Consider the following 17,822-nt stretch of genomic DNA (forward strand, 5'->3'; position numbering starts at 1 on the left):
CAGGCAGGCGTGAAGGTGTGTGTGTCCATACGTGCCTGTGAATGTGCGTGCGTGTGTTGAACGTGTGTGTCCGTCCGTCCAGACGTGCACCTGCATGCATATTAACCTCCATCGGCTCTGGCCGCTACATTATTTCAAGCTAATTACATCGCCTCGGTACTGCTCCACCACCGCCATAGGTCGCCGCACGCCCATCATTGAATGGCTGAACAATCACCATGGCTACGCCGGAAAATGTGCATGTTTTAATAGAACGAAACGGCACGGAAGTGGATGATAGAAAAAAGAGAGGGACACTATACAGTACTTATCCTCCTTTTCCCTCTGTTCCTCCTCCTTTTTTCCCTCTAAAAGTAAGTGTGCGTCAACAGCTAGAAGATATTCAACTGAGGAGTTCTCCTTCCTGAGCAGAGATCCGTTGACAGGATGTATTCATTAGCTGGTTAGCATATCATTGTACTCGCAGTGAATGGGGAATGCCACATAGGACAGAGTGAAATGCGATATCCAGGGTTGTGGTCAATTCCATTAAAATTCAGCCAATACAGGAAGTAAACAAAAATTCCAAATCCAATAAAAAAATATATATATAATTTGAAAAGCATTGAGAAGTCACAGTGAGTGGCAAGCACTGAGAAATAATGTAATTGGAATGTCAGTTTACTTCCTGAGCTGACTGTATTTAAATGAAATTGGATATAGCAGAGATCAAGGTTCACTACCAGATATGCTTGCTACTCACTGTGACATCACACATTGGATCAAAGATGACAGTTAGCCTTAATTGGTTAGGACCGTTGTGGGTTAGTGCACACTTCATTGTCTGTTTATGTGAAGAAGAGAAAGAGAGTGATTTAAAAAGCCTTTATTGTCAAATTCAGGAATTCATTTAGAGTTTCAATGTGACATCCACCGAAATCAGTTAAACCTCAGATATGGTGTTCCGATCACATAGGAAAGAGCAGGAAGCCTCTGAAGACAGGCTGATTGCAATAAATATACTGAGTCCCGGCGTATGGAGACCACATCTCCTTTCTCCAGTAACAGAATCACTGCATTGGATACATACAGTACTGATTGTGTCCATCATTGTAGTCGTTTGCCACCATTATACGGTTGTCCATACCAATGAATCTGATGTAGTAGACGCCTCTCACTGGTGCTGTGAAGGCCCTGTATCAGGGCTGTAGGTGTTACCAATGTTAGTGAGGACATTGGTGTAGACCAGAGAGGTGTCAGCATTGAAGGGTCCCACTGGATGGCCTAAAGCAGCAGAGAAGGCCTGCGTTCTCTCTTCAGCTCCTCCACCTCTCCTCTCAGTTGATCCACTGGGTTCTTGGGGCTCTGCAGTTCAGTCTTGGTGACGCTCAGCTCCACTCCTTGCTCGACCACCTTGTTCACTAAAACGGCATTCTCTCTTCAGTTCCACCATCTCACCGGCTGTCAGTCTGGCCTCCATGTACTTTAGCTCCACTCTCTATTCCAAACCCATGTCTCTCAGCTCAGCCGTCAGGTTGGGGTTGTCTCTAGCTTCGGTCCTGTGACCTTAATGAGTGATGTCATTCTCTCGGACACCTCCTCTATGTCCCTGAGCCCATGCCCCAGACAGACAGACGTTCCCCAAATGTTCCACTGAGGTCACCCGTAAGGTCAGCTGTTGTCAGATACACATGGGTCTGGAAAGACGATTCTCTTCCTCGATAGTGTGCAACAAATTCTTCTAGATGAGAAGCCAAAATGAGTGACATCCTGCCATTTAAAGTATACTACGTTTTAGAAATGTCATATACTATAAAACGATCTATTTTCGCATACCAAAAATGCCTATGCAAGTACGGGTATTCGGACACGGTCTCTCTCTCTCTCTCATATCTGAGCCCCATTATCTGCAAACAGAGACGCATGTAGACGCTCCCAGTCCGTTGCCCCAATAGCTTTTCTACTGGCACCTGATTGAATTTGTCTCCCTGATACGACTACTTTTGAGAATGAGAGGGTTGATGCATTGAGACTCAGTCATGCAAAAAATAGTTTTCTACGGTGTGTTCACTCAGACGCACACACATGCAGCGCTGGCTTGTGTGTCGGAGTGATTGAGTGGACACACAAGTGCGCACACAAAAAGCAAGCAGACGTTCACACACACACAGAACGAGAAGGTCGGCTTTAGTGCAAACTCAATGAGTGTATATCTGACACTGGAGTGGTGGACAGTAGCCTTCCAACAATGTATGGTGTATTTGTAAGAAAATATTCAATTTATTGTTATTTATAGATAGCTTATACGGTACCATTTTCTACATTGTAGAATAATAGTGAAGATATCACAACTATGAAATGACACATGGAATAATGTAGTAACCAAAAAAGTGTTCAACAAATCAAAATATATTTTAGTAGCCACAGCTTTGCACTCTCTTGGCATTACTAATATTGAGTTGCACCCCCTTTTTGCTCTCAGAACAGCTTCAGTTCGTCGGGACATGGACTATGCAAGGTGTCGAAAGCGTTCCACAGGGATGCTGGCCAATGTAGACTCCAATGCTTCCCACAGTTGACTGGATGTCCTTTGGGTGGTGGACCATTCTTGATACCCACAGAAAACTGTTAAGCGTGAAAAACTCAGCAGTGTTGCAGTTCTTGACACACTTAAACCAGTGCGCCTGGCACCTACTACCATACCCCGTTCAAAGGCACATAAATATTTTGTCTTGCACATTCACCCTCTGAATGGCACACATACACAATCCATGTCTCAATTGCCTCAAGGCTTAAAAATCCTTCTTTTACCTGTCTCCTCCCCTTCATCTAAACTAATTGAAGTGGATTTAACGGGTGACATCAATAAGGGATAATGGCTTTCACCTGGATAGTCACCAGGTGTTCCTAATGTTTTGTACACTCAGTGTATGAAGATGTTTTCTTGTCACATACACCGGATAGGTGCAGTGAAATGTGTTGTTTTAGACCAGGGGTGTCAAACTCATTCCGTGGAGGGCCTAGTGTCTGCTGGTTTTAGGTTTTTCCTTTCAATTAGGACCTAGAGAACCAGGTGAGGGCAGTTCCTTACTAATCAGTGACCTTAATTTATCAATCGAGTACAAGGGAGGAGCGAAAACCCACACTTGGCCCTCCGTGGAATGACTTTGCCAAACGTTTTACAGGGTCAGCCATAGTAGTACGGTGCCACTGGAGCAAATTAGGGTTAAGTACCTTGCTCAAGGGCACATCGACAGATTTTTCACTGTGTCAGCTCAGGTATTTGAACCAGCTACCTGCCGCCATTCAGAAAGAGAGGCGAACACACACACACACACACGATATACAAGTACAGTTAGCGGAAGCAACAGCTGGTAAACAGCCTTGCTGATAATAACATGCTGATTCATGGTATTTCTGAAGGTATTTATACAGACATATCCACTGAAACATTCATTACTGACAGTAGGTCTCTGGAAAGCCATGAAGGTTGTTCAAATCCATGAATATCACTGAATATTACTTTGACTGATTACCCCCATGCAGTACAAAATAAGGCATTTTTCTATAGTTAAATCAATGTTACGCTGCCTGCCGTGCTAAGCCCTCCCTTCTACCCTCCCTCCTTCCTCCCTTTCCTCCCTCTCCCAGATCTTCATCCACATGCTGCCCCCCTACCTGGGCATGCTGCGGCCCAAGGTGGAGATGCCCCTCTCCCTGGACCAGCCCCCCAGGAGGGAGAAGAACAATATGACTATCAGCCGCGCTGCCGACGAGTACTTCATACGCAAGCCCAACACCTGCTTCCTCTTTCCCAAACCCAACAGGTGAGAGGTCGGCGGGGGGGGTCAAATGTTAGCCCAACACCATAGAGATGAAAAGAGGTCTCATTTTGTATCTGTGCCATTATGGCATCTGTAACAGCATGGGTGGTGCCATTGAGGCAATCTTCATTTTAAAGTAGTCCATTTTCTTATTTTGTTTTTGAAAAAAGTGTAATGCTAATATTGGTGATTTACCGCCACCTGTAGTAGCAGTAAATCCAATAGCAGTCCCCAATCCCACTTGTAGGCTATGTCATGGCAACTTTGGCTAGCTAAGCTCATGTGTAGAAACGCGCCATTGGGTCTAACAGTCGTCTCGCGCCGAACTGCGCATGAGCAGGCCGTCAAATCAAGGCACTCCCTCGATATAAAGTTGTTTTTGATGGAAATTAAAATGTGTATTTTTTTCACTTTCACAAGGTTGGAGTAATAAAATGTTCAACTACTTAAAGCTGCAATATGTAACTTATTGAGTGACCTGATCAAATTCACATAGAAATGTGTGTTATATATATATATATCGTTCTCGTTGAAAGCAAGTCTAAGAAGCGGTAGATCTCTTCTATGTGTACTATTTCTATGCTTCCCGTTCTTAAGTTTCTTTTTTGCATCGTTTACTTTAGGTTTTGTACAGCAGCTTCAAACAGCTGAAAATACAATCGTTTTGGTAATGGAAAATATATTTCTCAGCGGTTTAGAGGGTACAATGAATCATTCTCTACACCAGTGGTCACCAACCTTTTCTGAGTCAAGATCACTTTGAGTCAAAATGCAAGCCGAGATCTACCGACTCAGATTTGTTTTAAAACATGACTTAAGAAAGTAAGCCTATGCAACATTAACCAATTAAAAACAGTGCTGTAGCAATGAGGTTTGTGCAGTAGGCTATAGGCCCAATACATTATAACTGCATATTGGCTTCGCTTGAATTGCCCTGCAAATGTTCTTCTCAGACCATTTTGATATGATATTTAAAAAATGTAGGTATATGATCACACTGGTAATAGATCATTTGTTGTATTACTTGTGAGGCACAGCTGAGTGAGCATAATATTTTACTTATTTTTTTTACTGGACTGATTGCATATGATGGTCAGTTTGACGGGAGGGAGGGTAGGGATGGGCTTTCAGAGTATTTTCGTTGAGCAAGCTGCCAAACGGCTCTTCGTTCAAAATGCTTAAATCAATCTAGAACCATGAAGAAATTGCAAATCTACAATGTAAATCCCAAAAGGCAGGCTACCATTATGCCAGATCGTGAAATGCGTATTGAAATACATTTTTACCACATTATTAGATCTGGGAAAAGTATGTTTTTACGCACTGGGAAAAAAATCACTGTGGACCAGATTGATGTGCTTTCCCCACTATGATCTTGTTTCTGCAGTGAACATTCACCCTCATTCACCCGCAGAAAAACATTGAGCTCAAAAAAAAACAGTTGTCGCAGTATGCAAATTGCGAATGACCCATCACTAAGGGAGGGCGCAGGCTACCTCTCACCTCACTGACACCGTCCCTCCGCTCTCCCTCCCTCTGCTGAGAAAAGGGGACACAGTCTTCCAGCTGGTAGCAAAACTCAAGTTGCACTGCAATATTTCTGCCTCATGCACCAATTCATGTTACTCCTTTTACAGTGCTGGTTGTAGCGTGAGTGTAAGTAGGGAGAACAAGCATTTTATGGCTTTAACAGAGTGTAGACAGTGCTGGGAACAACTTCAATGTTTAACTTACTCATAAAAAACAGCTGCTCTTTGCTGTATATTCGTTGTCTCTCTAGTCATGGTTTTGAAATCTCACAGTATCAACTTCGCTGTGCATTTGAGGTTTCTTTTTAAAGTCTGTGGCTCTAGGAAACTACAGACACGGTGAGCTGAGCTAACTGATTGGCCAGCGGTAGGCCTATAGGTTCACTTGATTTGCTCTCTGGGCCTGCCGGGTAGGCGGAGTTCTACCTTCAGATACATAAAATGGGAACACTGACTTCCCCGGCGCTAGGGCTGCTGAATCAAGTGCACCTACTGTCAACAGCGCAATAAATTTAAATAGGAACGCAAGGCTTTATCATTGTTGTTTTTTACAGAAATGTTTGGTGATCGACTAGGAATCCCATGGACATCGACCCGCGATCGACCGTTTGATGACCACTGCTCTACACTATACTTGCTTGTTTTGTCACACACTGAAATTAGGCTATGAGGATTTTAGCAACCAGGAAATGGCTGAGCAATTTCTGCATAGTGCATCTTTAAGACATCGGCTCGAATCTGGGTCGTGGCTTTTAGATTTTGAGAAAATTAACAACCTAAGGAAGAATTCTTCACTTTCATTGACCTCTCAAACCCCAAACCACGGCCTGGTCTGCTTTGTCTGTTTCGCAAGCCTTCCTGGAAGTCTCACGATGTTGCACCTCTGGGTTTAGAAACTCTGTGATAGCACCCTATTTAAAGAAGACAATTCTCTGATCATTGGGTGATCGCGCCCAACCCATAGGAATCTCCACCCAGTTGACTACTTTAAAATGATGGAAGCTCTCAATGGCAATGTCCATGCTAAAGTAGGTGATATCCAAGTTGAATCCTCTAACTATCTCTATGGTAATTTGAAGGTCATTGCATTGGCATTGAATAAAACATTCTAGAATATACATTCCCATTCGATTTCTGTGTCTGTGATGTGATAGATGGGACCTGCGGCCATATTAAGTGTACCTATTCTCCCCATCGTGGATTTAACAATGGTGGAAACTCCCTCCAGCCAATGCTTGCACCAATTCAATGATTTTTAAAAAAGTAATTCTAATTGTCATTCTGATGGTAAAGATGGCTGTGAGAATTTGCACCCCTATCTATCACAGATTACTTGGTGAAAGTAGTGACCTAGGCTGAGTCCCAAAGGGTGCACTATTCCCTACATAGTGCACTACGTTTGACCAGCGCGAGTAGTGCACTATGTAGGGAATAGTGTGCCAATTGAGACTTAGCCACAGCCTCTACTCATGGGTCTGTTGGGGACGACTCACCTCCGGGGTCATTGACTTTCCCTAGTGTCCCCTAAGGTGAACTACCATCATTTACTGTTAACTCATTCAGTTCTGAAGAAGAGCAGCCCCCCAGGGATTCCTACCATGAGGACCTAATGGATAACTTAGTGTCTGAGAACATGTTTTAACCCTCCCCGGATGCCATTCACACAGACACACACCCATGCACAGACACACAGGCAGAGTCACGCACGCAAGCGCACACACACACTCACACATAGAAAACCAGGCAGGCAACTACAGCTTTATTAACCACAGGCACGTTCTCCCGCCGCTCTAAATCAACTCACAGGGGAATTGAAGTTTGAGGCCGTGAGAGAGAGAGTGCGAAAATCATTGCTAAAATAATGATGATCAGCGCAAATCGCCTCTAACACATTAGCCCTGGTGTGTGTGTGTGTGGGGGGGGGACTCTGCGATTCGGAGATGGAGGAGAGGGAGTGACTACTAGAGCGATTCGATGAGGCAGCAATAGCTCTCTGCCCACGCCCCTCCGCCCCCCCTACACAGCCTGCGCCCCCCTCCTGTCCTTCTTAATTGGTTTTAGTGTGTGTCTTGGCACCGTTGGTGGCCGGTCTTAGTTTAATTAGTCTCGCTGATTACTCATCTACATCTCCCTGATGAAGTGACGCTGTGAGAGGGGGACCAAGAGGAGGGAGGAGAAGAGAGGAGTCTATCCTCCTCAGTCAGGTAGCTCATCCCAGAAAAACAGAGAGACGAGCTGCTGAGGTCAGTGGCGATTTGCTCGCCTCGCCGGCCCGGGAGACACACACACACACACCACTGCATTGTAAAGCCAGGATTTGCCCGGAATACCAAGTAGATAGACTACAGAGAGCGATAGAAGACCTGCCTGTTTGCCCGAGAGATGCTTTAGGACCACACCATAGCCAGGCTAAAAGACACAGCACCATGCTGACTCCTTGTGGTAGTTACAGAGAACTGCAACACTAACAGTCTCCACAGGGCTACAGCAACATAGAGGGCTGTTTCAGACAAAACAGATACTGCCACCTGAGAGAAGAGACTACATCTGGTCCACTAGTAGAATAATCTCCATATGTCCAGGATTAGGGGTTTAAAATGGCCCCTATTTACTAGATAGTGCGCTACTTTTGACCAGGGCCCATAGGGCCCACTTTGCTCAAGGTAACTCGCAGTAAAGCTGTGTTGACTCATCGTTATAGCTAGTAACCTCCTGTAACCCACGGCAACCCATCATAACACATGGCAACCCCACTTCTTCAGAACAGCTTTGTCAGCAGAAAACTGCTCCGGTCTAGCTAAAGAGCTGAGGGAGAAAATGCAAGGAGGAGCAGGGAGGGAGTTTCTCTGACCTTATCTCAGCAGAAAAAGGCCCAGTCTAGCTAAAGAGCTGAGGGAAGAGAAGAGAGGATGTTTATCTGACCTTCTCCTCTCTCTCTCTCTCTCTCTCTCTCAAAACATACAGGGAAAGGAAGTGCAGACTGTTGTTAGCAGGCTGATATTTCACAGCTTTTAATTAGTAATGAGCTTTGTGGAGTTTGGGCCTGTCTGCACATCTCTGCCTGCTTGTTCTGTGGTGACATCTGGACTAGTTTTAACCCCTTCTATCTCCTTACCCGTCCCTTCTTTCAAATCAATCCCTGTACGATTGAAGTTTTAGGTCCACTTTGCAATCCTTGATACAGTAGTGAGGCAGAAATGTACCCCATTTTGCCTACACCTATCATTGCCTTCAGGGCCCGTATTCATAGAGCGTATCAGAGTAGTGGGTGCTGATCTAGGATCAGAAAGGCAAACTGGTCCTATAACAGCACTCTGAGACACTATGAATTCAGGCCCAGAGCCACGAAACGGCCTAGGCGTATAGGGAATAGGAGGTAGTAGTTTATTCGGGATTGGAAATTCGTATCTTGTTTATGTCTAGGTACCAGTCTGAGGGCATGTGTACTGACCTGAGGAAGTTCATCGACGGGCCCAGCCACTACCTCACTCTGCCTCCGGAGCTCAAGACTGCCATCGAGGCCATCATCTACATCGCTGAGCAGCTACAGGCTGAGAAGGACTTTGCCGCTGTGAGTGCTGTGTGGGGGACCTGCCTGGGTTGAGCGTTCTCATTTGAAGTCTTTAGTTTCCCTTGCGATTTCTCCAGCTTCTGGAGAATATTGAAGATCTATATAGGGTCTGGGAATGGGCTGAGTGAATGGAGAGGGGTCTAAGAGGAAAGGGAAAGTCTAGATGTCTATAGCTTCTAGCCTGTACATTTCCCATAGCTCCGTCTATTTCTCCTCCTTCACGAGTATCTATTTATTCCTGTTATGGATCCCTTTACTTTCCTGACTTTTGTCTCTTCTTTGTTTCTCTCCCTCCCCCTCCAGCTGAGGGAGGACTGGCAGTATGTAGCCATGGTTGTGGATCGCATGTTCCTGTGGATCTTTGTGGTCTTCACTACTGTGGGAACCCTGGGCATCTTTGCCAACGCCAGCTTCAACCACACCCCCAGCGACCCCTTTAAGTACCCCTAACGTGGGACACACACTCCACGTATGCATGAACACACACAAGATCCCAAACTTTACCTCACTGAAACCCCAGAAGCCTTGACAGTTGCCCAAGCCTCCAAAACAGACATGCGTAGCGGGATCCTCTACAGGCTTGTCCACTCCACTTTTCTTACCAAAGATGCCTTGGACATAGCTACTCTATACTGTACATGGAAGGGTTTCTTTTTCTATATCTGCTGTGCTGAAGTGTGACATTGCTGTAGTTCTGGGGCAGTAGGAATCAAGCGTCTCAGAGTAGGAATCAAGCGTCTCAGAGTAGGAGTGCTGATCTAGGATCAGCCCCCACCCCCCAGTCGATGGAATCTTACTCATTATGTTCTAAAAGGCTAAACTGATCCTAGATCAGCACTTCTATTGTGAGATGCTTTCTGAATACGGGCCCTGGTTTTACTAATATATATTTATTGATTGCTATATGTTTGGTGGGAGGATAAAGACAGTGAAAACCAGATACTATAAAATACCAAGTGTATGCATTTAATTTACCAGAGTGAGAATGTGTGTTTGGCATGTATACTATATGTACCTTTGGTCATCCTTTGTGTTGTTTAGTGTGTGTGAAGTCTATTCTTGTATCCAGGAGTAGAATAGCACAAACACACACACACATATATATATATATATATATATATATATATTAGTAACAGTTGGTATAGCTGGTGAATACTGTGTGTATATATATTCCCATTACTGAAGAAATCTGTACCACACAAACACCTATCTCAATCACTATTTCTCTCTTCTCTCCCATACACACACACACCTGTCTGTGAAGCTTGTCGTGCTTTTGTTTAGTTTTTTAAAATAAAGATCTGAGATGAGTCAAATCAAAGGCTCCATCTGTTGTCACAATGCAAGAGAGGGAGGCCTTGTCAACTGCTGGAACTTAGTTCCATTAATAACACTGGACACTGGTAAGTCCTCTGGGACCACTGGACAGGACACTACTGTACTGTCATGGCCTCCACCTTTAAAATAAAGACAGTGAGATGTTTAGCTTATATGTTAGAGATACTTTCTGTTATTTAGAGAAAGTATATGAATGAGAATCAAGAGACACCATCCCAGCATACGCAAGTGACAGCAGTGGACATGAGAATTGTCTTCTTTGTATCTTGCAATGGGCAGTTTGTGTACGTTTCCAGTTCTTCATTCAGCTCTGTGGTCAATGCCACCTGACTGAACAATGTCAACTGTGTCATTGTCAACAGACACAGATGAAACAGGTATGAATCCTAAATGGCACCCTATTACCTGCGTAGTGCACTGGGCCCTGGTCAGAAGTAGTGCGCTATCTAGGGAATAGGGTGTCGTTTGGGACTTAGGGTGTCCAACACAGTGGCATTATGGGACAGTGGACAAATGACTGACTGACTGACTGACACACACACAGGCAAACTCCACTGTGTTTATATTGGGAGTAGTGCAGGCAAGAGGGAAGGTTCCAGCTATGTCCGCTCAACTCTGAGGTCTGAACCTGTTTCAGATTTCTGACCTGTTTGTGTTCTCTGGCAACACCCCTGCCAGGCTCGCCATCTTACCTCCACAGGAGCAGGGTCAAACTAGTGAGAAATAATGAGAGAGGGGGGAGAGAGAGTTGGAGATAAGGGGGGGGTTGGAGTTGAAGGGGGGGTTGGAGGAAGGGTGGAGAGAGAGTTGGTGGGGGGAGAAAGAGAGTTGGAGGTAGGGGGGAGAGAGAGAGTTGGGGGAAGGGGGTAGAGAGAGTTGGGGGAAGGGGGGGAGAGAGAGAGTTGGGGGAAGGGGGGGGAGAGAGAGAGTTGGGGGAAGGGGGGGGAGAGAGAGAGTTGGGGAAGGGGGGGAGAGAGAGAGTTGGGGGAAGGGGGGGGAGAGAGAGAGTTGGAGGTAGGGGGAGAGAGAGAGTTGGGGGAAGGGGGGGAGAGAGAGTTGGAGGTAGGGGGAGAGAGAGAGTTGGGGGAAGGGGGGGAGAGAGAGAGTTGGGGGAAGGGGGGGGAGAGAGAGTTGGGGGAAGGGGGGAGAGAGAGAGTTGGGGGAAGAGAGAGAGTTGGGGGAAGGGGGGAAGAGAGAGAGTTGGGGGAAGGGGGGGAGAGAGAGAGTTGGGGGAAGGGGGGGAGAGAGAGAGTTGGGGGAAGGGGGGGAGAGTAAAGAAAAAGGCAGAAGCCATCAGAAAAAGGTGCATTCCAGGACTAAGGGTTTATCCAGACTGTTTGACTTGACCTGAAAAAACTCCGGGCCCTAGTTTTCCTCTATGAAAACACCCATAGGCTACAACAAGACAGAGTTTTTCCTGCAGGGTTGTCATGAATGAAAACTCCTGTCCCTATGTTTTTCCGATTTACACATGCATTTAGAGGCTGCCTTCTAGCCTGATTACCTCTGTTGATAGTGATGTTTGAGTGTGTTGACCAGGTGTTGAATACTGCTGTGGTGTTTTATGGTTTGTTTGTGTGTGTGTGCTGGAGTTCCCCCAGGGTTTATAATGATCTGCATATCACACACTGGGCAGAGCAGAGAACGCATGCCATTCCATCAAAGGACAGAAGAAGAGAAAGAAAGAGAGAGCGAAACTGAGTGTCGGGGGGTAGTAGAGTGAGAGCAACGGATAGTCTAACTAGACAGAGAGACAGACACAGATGGACAGACGGAAAATTGAAAGAGAGAGACATTAGGGGGTAGCATGCAATGAGGGTTCCACCAAAAGCATGGTGTGACCTGATGTGTGGCGTCTCAGGTATCCACCCCCCTTCCTCCTTCCTACGGGGGGAGTGATGATCTGAACCTCTCCCACTTTGTTCTCCCCAAAAATCTCCCCATTGTTATGCCCCCCTCTCCCCACCCCGACCAAACCTCAACAACAGGTATCTGACTACGGAGGCTTCCATAGGCCAAAACCCATTCCTCCCTCCTGTCAATCCCAGCACCGCCGGCCAATCAGGCGAGAGCTTCCCCAAGCGGACGACGCCCACCTATAAAGAGAGGAGAGAGAGAGAGAAACGTTTTGCACGCACAAGCAGGTTGGTGTAGCTATACGGTGGTGTAGCGGCTGTGCTGGCCTGTTTCACACTTTGGACCTGGGTGTGTGTGTGGAGGCGTGTGTTAGTTGGAGTGTGTGTGTGTGAGGGTTAATGGTTAATGGTTTCGGAGAAGTGTTGGGTTCCTGGGTTCCTACTACCCAGGTTCCTGAACGACAATGCCTTTGAATTTGACCTTGACCCAGTGGGGGTGTTGAAAAACAAACATCCCCCCATGCTAGCTGGTGACCTCTGGGCCATTAGGTGCCTACAGTGCTGGTGTAGTGACCTCTGGGCCATTAGGTGCCTACAGTGCTGGTGTAGTGACCTCTGGGCCATTAGGTGCCTACAGTGCTGGTGTAGTGACCTCTGGGCCATTAGGTGCCTACAGTGGTGGTGTAGTGACCTCTGGGCCATTAGGTGCCTACAGTGGTGGTGTAGTGTCCTCTGGGCCATTAGGTGCCTACAGTGCTGGTGTAGTGACCTCTGGGCCATTAGGTGCCTACAGTGGTGGTGTAGTGACCTCTGGGCCATTAGGTGCCTACAGTGGTGGTGTAGTGTCCTCTGGGCCATTAGGTGCCTACAGTGGTGGTGTAGTGTCCTCTGGGCCATTAGGTGCCTACAGTGGTGGTGTAGTGTCCTCTGGGCCATTAGGTGCCTACAGTGCTGGTGTAGTGTCCTCTGGGCCATTAGGTGCCTACAGTGGTGGTGTAGTGTCCTCTGGGCCATTAGGTGCCTACAGTGCTGGTGTAGTGTCCTCTGGGCCATTAGGTGCCTACAGTGGTGGTGTAGTGTCCTCTGGGCCATTAGGTGCCTACAGTGCTGGTGTAGTGTCCTCTGGGCCATTAGGTGCCTACAGTGGTGGTGTAGTGTCCTCTGGGCCATTAGGTGCCTACAGTGCTGGTGTAGTGACCTCTGGGCCATTAGGTGCCTACAGTGGTGGTGTAGTGTCCTCTGGGCCATTAGGTGCCTACAGTGGTGGTGTAGTGACCTCTGGGCCATTAGGTGCCTACAGTGCTGGTGTAGTGTCCTCTGGGCCATTAGGTGCCTACAGTGGTGGTGTAGTGTCCTCTGGGCCATTAGGTGCCTACAGTGCTGGTGTAGTGACCTCTGGGCCATTAGGTGCCTACAGTGGGGGTGTAGTGTCATTGTCTATCCTCTTTCTTTCTTTGGGGAGGAAAACCAGGCAGGACAGGTATGGATGGATCAGGGATTTTATGATTTCCTCTAAAGAGAGAGGAGGGAGGAGAGAAGAGGGAAAGGGAGCAGGAGAAAGGGGGAGACAGAGAGGTAAATGGAGTGAAGGAGAGAGGCGGCCAGACGTGACTGTGATAGTCACTATGATTAGAGGACAGGGAACCAGGGAGCTAACGACCTGTTGGCGGTGGGGGGGGATAGAGATGGAGGGAGAGAGATGTACATGGTTTGCTGGTAAAATAAATAACCTTGATCGAAGCAAAACTGTAAATCAGAAGTCCTTATTCAAATCCCCCCCCCCCCCCCCTCCCCTCCCCTCCCCCAGGTGCAGCATCACCAGAAGATCTTCCATAACTACAACCTGAAGGTCCATCCAGCCAAACACTGGGAGGAGACAGTCCAGGTCCGAGTGAGATTGGCCCTCTCCCGGCTTGTCAGCCTGGTACAACACACACATAAGCTGAGTACACAAAACATTAAGAACACCTGTTCTGACCAGATTAATCCAGATGAAAGCTATGATCCCTTATTGATGTCACTTGTTAAATCCCCTTCAATCAGTGTAGATGAAGGGGAGGAAACCGGTTAAAGAAGGATTCTTAAGCCTTGAGACATGGATTGTGTATGTGTGCCATTCAGAGGGTGAATGGGGGTGTCAACTCAATATTAGGAAGGTGTTCCTAATGTTTGGTATACTCAGTGTATAAACATACACACAGCAAAACACTCAAACACACACACTCGCGCACGCACATATTAACACACCCACAGCCTCCTTCCCTTGGCACTGCCAGCCAGCCTTGTCTCAGCGACATCGAGCCTCCAATCATGCATGGATAATTAAGCTTTCCTAGGACAGAATTGAGTATAGCAGGCTGCCATGTACAAGAAGATTCACCCCCAACCTCAGTCTAATGTCTATCTCTCTGGGCAGAGTGAGAAGAACGATGCTCATGAATATGGTGAGCGTCAAACATTTATCCTCATCACCTCCTCTAAGCTTCCCTCTCTTCTCATCTCCACGTTCTCCCGATCTCTTTTCAAAATGAAATTAGGGCTACGTCTCGCGTGTAACCTCGCTCGGCTTTTCTTCCCTTGGTCTGCAGCGCAAATTGTTATTGGAGAAGGCCCGAGTGTGTGTGTGTGAATGCAGTGTCTTTGTAAATGAGACCGCCACAGCAGCGTTAGAAATGACAGCAACGTCAGAGAACTGTAATAATGATTTCATCTGTCTGTTCCCATTCTGTCCTCTCTCTTTAATCTCCTCCTCGTTTCGTGACTTAATCTCTCTCTCTCCCCCCTCCATCTTTCTCTAGGCGTGGACAGACTACAGGCTATCATGGAATCCAAAAGATTAGAATAATATAGAAGTCCTCTGTCCCGCTCTGAAATAGAATAGCATAGAACATGACCAAGAGTTTGGAATAGCATAGAACGCCATCCCTGTTCCATGACCAACAGTTTTTCCTGACTATGTGACACTGAACTGGAAAAACTCTGCCCTCCTCAGGTGTCCCTAAAACTGGGGCCTTGTGGAACTGGAGGTAACCGCCCTGTCCCGTTCCTCCCCGTCCCTTTTCCTCAGTGCTGAGGATTCAAATCACATTCCTGGCATGTGTTTCTGTACATCTACTTCAACCCCCCCTTCACATTTCTCACTGTCAATCGTGAATGATAATTCTGCAGGTTAGGGTTTTTCGTCATAACTCTTGTTCTGGAAGCAGCTCTGCAGTGGTTACTAGCTGGCATAGTCATAAAATCCGATTTGAACCCTAACCACAACACTAACCTTAAATTAAGACAAAAAAAGCTTCTTTTTTTAATGCATTTTTATAATAGAGGAAATCTCTCAGTTCTGCCTCAAGGACAAGACTCATTCCCGTAAACGTCAACCTACAACAATTACCGCGGGAAACGTCCATGCAGCATCTACATGCCAACCATTTGATCTCAATCAGTTTCATGGGGTCATGCGTTTAGATGTTCTTGAATTATGTAGGCTACAGTGTTGTTTCGATAAAAGCACATATTTTGCCTAGTGGTGCGGACCATAGAGTTAAAAACATTAGCTCTATGGCCCGCATGAGAGAGAAACGCGACCATTCGCACAATAATCCTAAAAAGTTTTTGTCTTACAGTAACATTATACTATGCTACTATATCCGGTTCTGTTAGTTCCAACAAGCACCATTCGTCAGAGTAGTTCTCTGAGCATCTGAAGTAGAACAAAGACTGTGTGTAAAGTAGAGAATCATGCCCATGTGCAGAAGCTTTGGACCTTTAGCTATTGGGAAGAGGGTTCCAGAGAAGATGGATCCGCAGCCACTCAGTAAAATTTAAATGACCTACAACTTCCGTTTAAGAACCCAACCAATTTTACTTCACGTTGAAGAGCTTTTTGAGTAAACTGTTTCCATTGCAAAACGTTTTGCAACAGAATCCAACTAATGAATACACCCCTGGTTTTCTGTTATACCTGATAATTGCACCCCCCTGGTGTCCCAGGTCTAAATCAGTCCTTGTTTAGAGGGGAAGAAGGAAAATCAGCAGTGGAACTACACTGGCTTCGATGTCCAGATTTGAATTGATATTATACAGTTGAAGTCGGAAGTTTACATACACCTTACACCGAAGCCAAACCGTTTGCGCGCGTGCGCCATCGTGCTTAAATGTATTTTGTCCCCCTGCACCAAACGCGTTCACGACACGCAGGTTAAAATAGCAAAACAAACTCTGAACCAATGACATTAATTTGGGGACAGGTTGAAAAGCATTAAACATGTATGGCAATTTAGCTAGTTAGCTTGCTGTTGCTAGCTAATTTGTCCTGGGATATAAACATTGAGTTGTTATTTTACCTGAAATGCACAAGCTCCTCTACTCCGCCATTTAATCCACACATAAAACGGCCAACCGAATCGTTTCTAGTCATCTCTCCTCCTTCCAGGCCTTTTCACCTTTGAACTTATATGGTGATTGGCATCTAAACTTTCATAGTATTACCACAACTACCGGCAAAACAGTTCGTCTTTCAATCACCCACGTGGGTATAACCAATGAGGAGATGGCACGTGGGTACCTGTTTCTATAAACCAATGAGGAGATGGGAGAGGCAGGACTTGCAGTGTGATCTGCGTCAGAAATAGAAAGGAGTTCTATTTTAGCCCTTGGCAATGCAGACACTCGTTGGCGCAATAATTGAATAACATGGATTTCTAAATGTATTTTGCGACGCTCGCGCATGCGACGTGTCCGGTCTGGTCAGCATGTTTGCCAAATACATTTAACTCAGTTTTTCACAATTCCTGACATTTAATCCTGGTAAAGATTTCCTGTCTTAGGTCAATTAGGATCACCACTTTGGAATAATAGTAGAGAGAATTATTTATTTCAGCTTTTATTTCTTTCATCACATTCCCAGTGGGTCAGAAGTTTACATACTCAATTAGTATTTGGTAGCATTGCCTTTAAAATTGTTTAACTTGGGTCAAACATTTCGGGTAGCCTTCCACAAGCTTCCCACAATAAGTTGGGTGAATTTTGGCCCATTCCTCCTGATAGAGCTGGTGTAACTGAGTCAGGTTTGTAGGCCTCGTAGCTCGCACACGCTTTTTCAGTTCTGCCCACAAATTTTTTATAGAATTGAGGTCAGGGCTTTGTGATGGCCACTCCAATACCTTGACTTTGTTGTCCTTAAGCCATTTTGCCACAACTTTGGATGTATGCTTGGGGTCATTGTCCATTCGGAAGACCCATTTGCGACCAAGCTTTAACTTCCTGACTGATGTCTTGAGATGTTGCTTCAATATATTCACATACTTTTCCCTCATGATGCCATCTATTTTATGAAGTGCACCAGTCCCTCCTGCAGCAAAGCACCCCCACAACATGATGCTGTCACCCCCGTGCTTCATGGTTGGGATGGTGCTCTTCGGCTTGCAAGCCTCCCCCTTTTTCCTCCTAACATAACGATGGTCATTATGGCCAAACAGTTCTATTTTTGTTTCATCAGAACAGAGGACATTTCTCCAAAAAGTACAATCTCTGTCCCCATGTGCAGTTTCAATCTGTAGTCTGGCTTTTTTATGGCGGTTTTGGAGCAGTGGCTTCTTCCTTGCTGAGCGGCCTTTCATGTAATGTCGATATAGGACTTGTTTTACTGTGGATATAGATACTTTTGTACCTGTTTCCTCCAGCATCTTCACAAGGTCCTTTGCTGCTGTTCTGGGATTGATTTGCACTT

At 46.1% G+C, this 17,822-nt stretch overlaps 1 protein-coding gene across 1 annotated transcript in view; it reads left to right on the top strand.

Moving 5' to 3' along the window:
• Positions 1 to 9,353, top strand: part of chrnb1 (cholinergic receptor, nicotinic, beta 1 (muscle)) — a 28,820-nt gene extending 19,467 nt beyond the window's left edge. Inside the window, exons 9-11 of the mRNA XM_038995757.1 lie at positions 3,631 to 3,806; positions 8,756 to 8,903; positions 9,207 to 9,353. Of these exons, the coding sequence (XP_038851685.1) occupies positions 3,631 to 3,806; positions 8,756 to 8,903; positions 9,207 to 9,353 (471 nt within the window). The remainder of the gene's footprint in view (positions 1 to 3,630; positions 3,807 to 8,755; positions 8,904 to 9,206) is intronic.
• Positions 9,354 to 17,822: the final 8,469 nt, after the last annotated feature.

The sequence above is a fragment of the Salvelinus namaycush genome, chromosome 6, assembly GCF_016432855.1.
Source record: "Salvelinus namaycush isolate Seneca chromosome 6, SaNama_1.0, whole genome shotgun sequence".
NCBI classification, from domain to species: domain Eukaryota; kingdom Metazoa; phylum Chordata; class Actinopteri; order Salmoniformes; family Salmonidae; genus Salvelinus; species Salvelinus namaycush.